This window comes from Austrofundulus limnaeus, unplaced genomic scaffold (genome assembly GCF_001266775.1).
Source record: "Austrofundulus limnaeus strain Quisiro unplaced genomic scaffold, Austrofundulus_limnaeus-1.0 Scaffold98, whole genome shotgun sequence".
Taxonomy (NCBI): Eukaryota; Metazoa; Chordata; class Actinopteri; order Cyprinodontiformes; family Rivulidae; genus Austrofundulus; species Austrofundulus limnaeus.
The window spans coordinates 1,573,576-1,583,487 of record NW_013952500.1 but is presented as its reverse complement, the minus strand read 5'-3'; the positions used below and the strand labels follow the sequence as shown (position 1 = coordinate 1,583,487).

Below are 9,912 nucleotides of genomic sequence, written 5' to 3'. Positions count from 1 at the left end.
CAGAACCGCTGAATGTATTATCTGTAGTGGCCAAAGCACTTCTCTTGAGTCGGGGACTTTCTGCCTCGGAAAGCGAAGAGTTTTGTGTGGGTTTTTATTGGAAATTATTTTCAAAGATCAGGAGAAGTGAGCAGGGAGCTGGGCTAACYGGTATTGTGAAATCTGCTCTAAGCAAGCAGATGAATCAGAACCAACTGCGTGGAGATAATTAAACTGTCAGTTCAGATGTTGATTTCAAAGTTTACAGCTTTTTAGYTCTTTGGGAATCACCTAGTTGGCACTAAAACACTGTTTTATGTGTCAAACTGTGTTGCCTCTGTTTTTGTGGATTTTGCTTGAGATTGGAACCAGTTGTGACTTTTTTGACAGGTTGCAGGTAAAAAGTGTAAAAATTTTAATTTAAAATTTGTTRGTTACTGAGCTGTCTGTTATGTTGACACAACTCTGGTTCATCCTTGGAGCTGAAGAGGCTTTTTGTGCCTGATTCACGCTCAGAAACTCATTAACACCAAACAAATAGAAAAGATTTCTAAGAATCACCAAAATAAAAGCCTATATGACTTGAAGGAATGCATATTACCCATCACATGATGGAGTTAGTTATTTGGTCAAGCCTTAAAAGGAAATTGAATATACAAGTTCATGCAATATTGTGATATCTCACATGATCTGTTAGCTCAAAATTTGTATGATTCAATGAGGCATTGGCCTTTTTATGTTAATATAATGTATCTGCTGTGTTTCTCTGCTTGTATTCTCATGTAAAATGAAGTGTGTGTGAATAAATATTTATTTTTATGCTTGAAAAATGTGGCACCACAGACTTATTATCGCATATACAGTATATTATCAGTCTTATTTTTCATAAGGAGTTACATTTTCTTTTCCAGAAATTTGAGTATAATACATAAGTATAACTAAAATTCATTTCATTGCAAAACAAATGGTGACATTTATTCACACATTAAGAAAATTTACTATTTAAATTAATATAATTTTATTATACCTGAGTTTAGAAAAGGGCAGTGCAAATGATTTGTAATTAGTTGTTTGAAATTACAGCGTTAATTGACTAACCTTCCATAAAGTAGCTTTATTACAGTTGTGCTTTTAAAAGTGATGTTGAGCAGTTCACACATAAAACTTTGCAGGTAAAAACAGGTGAAGTGGAACAAAGCTTCAGAAGTAGATTATTCTTGTTAATGTTTTTTAAAAATGTGGTGGTGTAGAGCAATTCTTTTTAATAACACTGAAATTTTTTTTATCTAACGACTGAGATTTCTTATATAAAATGTGTAAAGTTGAAACAGATTATATCAACTTCTTAATGTGACAAAACTTTTTTCAGACAACAAAAAAATAATCAATGTGAGCAACACGGTAAGAGGTGCCAACAAGATCTGTCAGTAAACGGCAGAGTCGAAGAAAACCTGCAGGACCAAAATAGACTTTAAGTTAAAGAAATCACTCTGCAAACACACACCAGATGTTGTCGAACCAGTGTGTGGGCGGTGTCGTGTCTGTGATTGACAGGAGCTCAGGGGAAAAACATCACCGTCTGAACACATTCATGGGTTAAAAAAAATGAAACAAGAAAAAGAGAAATAACTGGATGTGCTTGATATATTGTGAAGTAATGAAGTGTAAAAATTACAGTTAGAAAGCTGTCATGCACTTCATTTGTCACGTTGTGTCGAGGAAAGTGTGGATAAAATTTATATTAAATTTAAAGCTGTTGCATTTTGTTGTGTTTGATGGCATTATGTTTTATGCTATTAAGCTACTTTTAGCTTACAGCTACTTTTCAGTTATACTGTATTTATCATTTACAGCCAGCCTTTCACTGATTTTAACAAACCTTTAGATACTTTGTGCATTTAGTTAGTCTGTAGCTACTTAAACTCCTAGCTAACATTTGTTGTTTTTAGTTACCATTTCCCTATTCTTAGCTTTTAGCTAGTTCTTTTTTTTGTTTTTACATGTGCTACTTTTACTAAGCAATTTCCTATTTCTGCAATTTTATCTAGGATTTTGCTTTTATTTCAGCCTTTAGCTTGTGTRATGCTTCTTTTAATTTAAACAAATTATTTAAATAAACAATAAATGTTTAAATATGCACGTGCAAACAAGTTCTTTGAGTTTCTTTTGTGACATGTTTCTCTTGTTTCTAATTGTTTCTGGTTATTTATGGAAAATAACATGAAACTCTGATTTTTATTTAGTGTCAAACCTGTAGTTTTATTAACTCTGTGAGTATCCTGAGCCAATCATAGGACAAGTTTTTAACACAATATTTTTCTTTTAACATGAGAAAATTAAAGTATAAAATCTGTACAATATTGCACATAATAGATATTTAACTGTCTACATTCATATTTAAATAAACAAACTTTCAGGTAATGTTTATGTAGGCAAATGTCCTCAAAACGTATACAATACAGAAGGGGGAAGCCAGTGGAGCGAGAAGTATCACGCACAGCTCTCTGATTGGTCCTTGAAAAAAGGGGCGTGGCCTAGCATTGTGAGCGTTTCTCAAAACCAGCCTCCACGCAGCGCAGCCTTTCATTCACCACGGATTTTGTTGAGTTCGTTTGATCTGTCCAGCATTTTTGTTTGTTTCACAAATCAAATCGTTTTTCCTTGTTTGTTTTTGTTTTATTTTCCGCAAGTCTCCAACAGCGCGTGCAGCCTTCAGGTGTCCGGAAGAAGAGCTCTTTTGGAAAACTTTTTTTTTTTTTTTTTTTTTTTTTCCCCCTGTGCACCACTAACCCGAGTTGAGGTCCTCGCCTCTCTTCCACTCCTCTGTGTCCATCATGGATTTAGTTCGGATCGTGGGCTTCGTTGTGAGCGTCTGCGCCTGGTTCGGTTCTGCGGAGCGACACAGCGTCTACTGGAACAGGACGAACCCAAAGTAAATATATCTCTAACATCCCTCCTCTGCTGCTTCCTAATGGTGCAACTGATTTATCACTATGATTTTAGTGCATTAGATGAATAGTGTTACTTTTGCTCAATTCTCAGAGTAAATAAAGTTATTTTTGATTGATGAAGAAAAAAGCTGAGCTCCTGCTGGTGACAAGATCATGCACGCGCCTTTTCTCCCTCTCTGGGCCTGTTATTAAAGGACGGTTTACCTATAATTCATTGGCTCAACGTGATCAGATTTAATCCGTTTTGCAATCTGTGCATCTGCTGCACAATGAGTTGCATCCGTTTTAGTCGTGTGCTTATTCCTGAGTCAATCAGTGCAGGTTTTAAAGGGAAGTTTAAGTTTGTTTGTTTTTCTGCAGGAATTGATGCATTTAGTGCTGCAGGTTTTGTGTCGCCTGACTCAAAAACTCATAAGGTGGAAGATAATGTTTTTTCCTGTCTGTATGTGGTAGTGTTTTCAGCAAAATATCTCATGAGCCATTTGCTGAATTGTAATGAAACTTGCAAAGTTTCATCACTGTATTTGCATCTACAATTGATAACTTTTTGGGAATGACAGCTTTAAGATGTTTGCTACAGCCAACAGTTTGTTTGTTTTTTTACACAAAATCGAACATAACTCAGGTAATTTTACAAATTTTGACCTTAGATTTGGTGTGGTAGTAGCTGACAGTGATCCCCAACAAATGCTRCTCTATTGGATTCTAAGAGGTATTTGTGTACAATTTTGCCAACAACATTTTTGTCATCTTTGTCTCTGTTAGCTAAATAGCTCATGAATTACTGAACGGATTGTAACCAAACTTTCAGGAAATTGCTATTGAATGAACATTTACAACTCTTTAACTTTTGGGGTCAATCCAACTTAAAATGGTCGCCATAACCAACTGTGTTTTTTTAAAGAAAACTCTAAAATGGCTTTAGTTCTGTGAATTTTGCAGGTATTGTGCTAAAATCTTGAGAAGCCATAGGTGAGACTAATTAACAACACATAATCTAAGTGCTAATTATTTTACAAGATCTTTGATTAAAACTTTGACATTGATTCTTAAAGTTAACTCTGTCTGTTAGCAAAATATCTCATTAACAACTCAGCAGGTTTTATTGAAACTTTCAGGAAGTAATAATAAATGGATGTACGTGAAAAACTGATGAACTTAGCAACCCAATTAAATATTGCCTCTACAGTTAATCTACATTAACTAACACAAAGATAGTTCCAACTCTGTTGGTTTCACTAATATTGAGCTATAATTTTCCATCATGAAAGGCGTTCAATGAATGGTAGATTTTTAATTCATTCATTAGTTTGTGTGCTGTCAGGATGGAGCACCCTTAAATTATTTCCATGTGTTTTTATTTATTATTTTTTTATATATACAGGCTTGACTCACAGAAAAACATGTTGAAATATCTGTTGCAATATCCTCCCCATCTGACACGCAGCCCTAACCTCTGTGTGGAGTGGGAGGCTGCTGCGTCTCCTAAATCAGGAGACATCACATGGGGGTTCTGTGTTTGTCAGGGAGACGTACGGGCGTTCATATTTCAGGTGCCGGACGGGTAATAATGGTGCGCGACAGAGACAGAGGAGGTAACATGATGCCTGCCCAGTAGGTCACACTACGTGGGAGAGAGAGAGATGGATTGCTTGGGGAGGAGAAATCGGAGCTGAAATTGTCAGGGTTAGGGGCCATTTTGGAATAAGTGGGGGTCAATTAGAATTATGAGTTGATGATGTCTGGGGTATATACGAAAGGAGGTCAGGTTTGCACGCCACAAGCAAAGGTTCTGCAGGCAGGCACCCACACACAAACACGCCCACATGGACAGGCAAGTGCGAAGAGACTCCTGGCAGACAATCACTCAATCACACCAACCGAAGCCGTCTAAATCAATCCCACTCTCTCTGCAAACACCAAATGTTCTCCCGCAAGCTCACATCCAACTTTCTCCTTTCCTCTCAACGGGGGCTAAAACGGCATCATTTAACGTTCTCAGAAAGTCCATAATTACAGCGGGAAAGCTTTTCTCTGAAAAGTCAGGGTCCCAGATGGAGAGGCTTTTTGTGGTGCTGTGCAGCAACAGTGGTCATGCTAGATATGCTGGTAATCCCTGTTTTTCTTTTTTCTTTTTTTTGCACTTGCTATTAAACAACTGCAATAAAGCTCTCTCTTTCTTAATCCTGTATTCACAGGAAAAACAAAGCCCGGAGTTTAAGAAATGTTTTCATTCAGAATATTTCTCATCAATCCCAGCATTTGCCTGTTTCCTGTTGACCCATATAGTGTGTTGACGTCCATCATTTCCCATGTGCCTCTTCCTCTGTCAGGTCCAGGTTTTAAGCTCTCCTCCGGCTCCCAAAACTACTCATTAATCAAACTGATCCCAGATTGATCACCTCAGTCCTCGTGGACCAGACTCATTTCCTTTTCAGATTATTTTTGTTCTTACCATCGAAGGTGAAGGCAGAGCAATGATGTTCTTACCTGTGTCTGTTTCCATAAATCATGAATCAGTGAGCAAATTTTAATGAAACATTCACAAAGTAATCATTAGGTGTTACATCTACAGTGAATTAATTTTTAGACGCAGTCCTTTTAAAGATGGCCGCCACATCTGGTCAACACGAGCTCCATAGCTCAGTCGTTTTTCACATATTTTGAAGAAAAAAATGGGTGTGGTAGTTGCTGAGAGTCATCCTCGTCATATACTTGGAGCACAGCGCATTTCACAGCAACTTTGCTTCAAACCAACACTGTTGGCAAAACATTTCATGAAATATTGGAGAGATTTTCAGGAATGTAATCATTGGATGTGCGTCTCATCAGATCTAGAGAGAAGGGGGCTCTGCAGTCACTTAGTGGGAGTTTCTTGGTGTTTATCAAAGATATGATTGGTCTGTTTGAATTTTGTGGGATGTAGTTTATTAAAGGTTGGATCGGCTGTTTTAGGTGGAGTTTGAAGAAGCCATAATGATTCTTGTGGATGAACGCGGGGCAGCTAAGTGGATGCGTAACTTGGTCGCAAATGCCAGAACTATAACTTCAAATATAAATATTACTTTTAGTTTTCAGTCAAGTCAAAACAAATGACACAACATTTAAGCATCATCTTCCAGGTCTGGCCACTCTCATGAGYCAAAGACATCAAATCAGTTAGGAGGGTCTTCTTTATTCAACAACAGCTCAACCTAATGAGAGCGTGTGTGTGTCTGTTGTTTAGAAATAGGCGTGAATTAATTCATTTGTCTCTTTTTTTTAAGTACAATCTGCTCCCAAGTGACCCGTGCCATGGGAATTCAGAACAGAGTGCACATCAATTAATCACAACTTTAATCACGATATTAAAAAGATGTAAATTTACACTTTTAAATCATCAAAAAACAAGAATGTTTAGTGAATTTAAGAATCAGAGTTAAACAAAATAAATTTTCCATTCACTTCTTTTAACCTGCCCCACAAGACAAGTCAATCAGACTAATTATGGTTCGCTAACTCCGCCCACATCGAGAACACCAGCAATCAAGATTAAGGCAAACTCCGCCCACACAGCAAGAACCCCCCCGCCCCCCATGTACTGCAGAGACCCATGCTTGAAACAAGAATATCTACCCTCGACAACACTCTAAATTATAAATATTTAAGTAATGCTTATGTGTGTGCTTCATCTTCAACATGTCCTCCCAGCTTTCACATGGAAGATGCAGCCTTGGCGGCCATCTTGAATAAAAACTCTAGAAAGGCAGCGGGTGATATGCATTCTTTCACGTTTCCTACAGTGTGTGTGTGCGCGCGATCACACCTCAGGATCTGCTGACTTCCAAGGTCGAGTCCACATGAACTTTAATGACTACTTTGTTTCAGCATGTGTGAAATCTCTTCCCGACAGTGTTTTTTGTTTTTTTTAGATTTCAACACGCTGTGGATTTTTCCTCTTTCTTCCTGATTAGCAGCAGCTTAATCACCAGTGATTCCCAGAACGAGGTGCACCAGTGCTCCCTGTTAGCTTTCCGTGCGTGATTTTTTTTTAACTTAAAGGGAGTGTCTCTGTGCTTACTCACTGTGACTCACAAACACTCTCGTTCATTTTAAGCGACTCACACACACACGTGCACCGCGTCCACTCGGAACCCTAAAACTGAAACGTGAAGCAATAATCTGCAACTTCTCGGCTTCTTTGCCATGTTGGCAGAGCATAAGTAGACCACCTCCTTTACCCCTCCTCCTCCTTTTTTTCTGCTTTGTACCTGTCTGCCCCTCTCTCCACCACCTCCCTCCCCCTCTTTTTGGCCAGGTTCCCTTCTTCAGCCAGGTTCTGCCGCTCTTTTAACTGTTTCGTGGCTCACTCAGACACCGATTTATCTTTTCTGCAGACCTTTAAAGCCTTAAAGCAACAGTTCAGAAATATCAAAGCGGGATTCTGRGAAGTGGWTATGAACAAWTAATATCTTACCTGTCGTGGATAGCTGTTCGTGTGAGCTAATTCTTCTTAAACGATCTGAGCTATCCCTTTAACTGCAGGGTTTTTAAGATGCCCTCGCTCTTTGCTTGTCCTTTTACTGAATGAGCTTGAACATGCGRTGCATTGGTTCCACAGAGAGCTATTTCTGGTATGTTTCAGCCACATGAAAGGGTTTACTTGCCATTTATCCAGTCAATGTGGCCGTTTTGTGATGCGCTCCATACAAATTGGGGGAATGGCCTTCACAGTGGGCCACAGAAAGAGAATAGTAACCGGTGTGACTGATCAAGGGTCAGAGTTCAGCGTGTGATGAAGTGGCACGGCCTCTATCAATCTGTCAGTCATCCTGTCACGGCGGTGGTCCCTGAATACTTGCTGCCACTCAGGCCAGCTTCTCTTCTCACAGCCGTGGCTCTGCCTCTGGGAAACTCTCACCCCCCCAACACACACATACCCCACCTCTGTCTTTTCCATCCCCTTCGCTCCCTTGCCAGCTTTTTATCTCAACTTTTACAAGCTGTCCCTTTTCAGTCTATTATTTCTTCACCTCCAACTCTGGTTCTCAGCGAAGGGAAGGAGAAAAGGAAGCACGCTAAGAGGTGTGGAATTTTTTTTTAGTGTTCTTGGCACCCATGGTGATCCGTCACAAGGCACTTTGCCCTTTTCTTCGCGCTCCTACTCCGTTTAAGCTCACTTCTTTTACTGTCTTAAGAAAAGCCACTCAAATCTTATTTTGTACTCTTCCTGGTCTTTTCACGTCTCTGTCCGTGCTGTCTTGAACGTCTTTCTGAAGCAGRGGAGCCGGTCTGAGAACCTGCATAAAGTGAAGGAGGGAAACTCAACGAAAGGAGAAAAACAACTGGAGTGTCTGTTTGCTTTCTGTGTGCGTGCGTGTGCACGCTTATGAAGATGAAAGATAAGATTGTGTAGTCGCTTTAGTGGGTGTGATCGCATAGAGGCAGTAAAAACTTCAGATTTGTGATTTTTCAGGGAATCAAAGCAAAGTCACAGGAAAAGACATCCTTGGTTTTCTCCACTTTCCTATTCCAATCAGACCCTCTCATTCTTTATTGGTCAGTGTTTTCTGAAACTTTCTAAATCAATCAATCCTTTTATATCTGCCTGGTAAATTCAATATTGAGAAAATGCTCAGTGGTAATCACATATATGCTTTATCACCCTCTGTGTTGCCCCGTCTTATCGTTACACACTGAGCTATGTTTACAAGACTTTATTTTATTCTCTGTTCGATATTCCCACTCTTGTTTTTGCAGCGTCTGAGATAGCGGGACTTGTTTTATTGACCGTGCTCCGTAGTAAATCGGTCCAAAGGTTCGAACTTCCTGCAGGCCTGTTGTTGTGTCGGCGTCTGCCCGCTGCGCGTCTCCTCCGAAGTGCCGCGCTTCCTGCTGGCGTCTTTTCCCGGGAAAACTGCGTATCCTGTCTGCACAATAAACAATACATTTCTCACACACCAACACACGCGAGGCGGTTGATTAAACTTCCCAGGCTTTTCATGAGAGCTGTTAAAAAGGGTGAGAATATTTTTGATTAAACGTGAGTAATTGTTTTGTGACGAGTGCTTTCAGCTGCGGCGCCTCAAGCACGATTTGTAATTTTTCGTTTAATCTGACATTCGTGCTTGTCCTGTTGGCAAGTCTCTGAACTGTCTGTGTCTGGATTCACCTCTGATCAGTGCGAACCCCTCCCACACGAGACTTCCCGCCATGCTTCCTACTACTCTGCACTGATTTACAAGAAATCACAAAGGAACAAACATTTGGTTACAATTCCAGGTTTTTACTATAACATCTTTGAACCAGAGAGCACYTTGTTCTTCAGGCATGTTTATCAAGTTTTGGTGGCGCTCATCAAGCAGTATGTAAGGGTTTGAATGAGGAAGTATACAAGTCCGATATTATCAGTGAAATGCCCTCATTGTGTTTGTTTTATTGTCGATGTGGGCTATTGTGTAACATGTTTGTTGAAACTTTGTAAGGAGACAATTAAAGTGTCTCCTTACAAGAAAAATTATTACCCCAAGAAATAGGGTGAAAAAGTCTCATTCAGCTGTGATAAGTTGCAAACTGCAGATTCACAAGAATCTCCAAAACCAATATTTTTGCACATTTTCTGAGTGGAGCTGCATGATGTATTGTTTGAGCATCGTCATCATATGTTTACGAAATAGTCACAAGTATTTTACCAGAAATTTACTTTGGTAAAAGTTAAAGTCTCCTTTAGGAATATTACTTAAGTAAAAGTCTTAAAGTATGTGATTTTTTTGTACTTAAGTATTAAAAATAAAAGTATTGATTTAAAATGAGCAGTTAGAATTTCTGTAATGACATTTATTAGGAGTTGACCTCCCCCCAAAAAATGCAGAAATGACTATATTGCTTTAAAATAATTAATTTAGGGCAGAGTGCCTTCTCCGGGTCAGGGGGGTCGCCCTGTCTCAAGTGGAGGAGTTTAAGTATCTGGGGATCTTGTTCACGAATGGGGGAAGAACGGAGC

The 9,912-nt window shown here is 39.3% G+C and overlaps 1 protein-coding gene across 1 annotated transcript in view; it reads left to right on the top strand.

Moving 5' to 3' along the window:
* Positions 1-2,725: 2,725 nt before the first annotated feature.
* efna1a (ephrin-A1a) overlaps positions 2,726-9,912 on the top strand; it is a gene marked incomplete at its 5' end in the record, with an annotated part of 18,778 nt that continues 11,591 nt past the window's right edge. Inside the window, 1 exon segment of the mRNA XM_014013173.1 lies at positions 2,726-2,911. Coding sequence (XP_013868627.1) covers positions 2,814-2,911 — 98 coding nt within the window.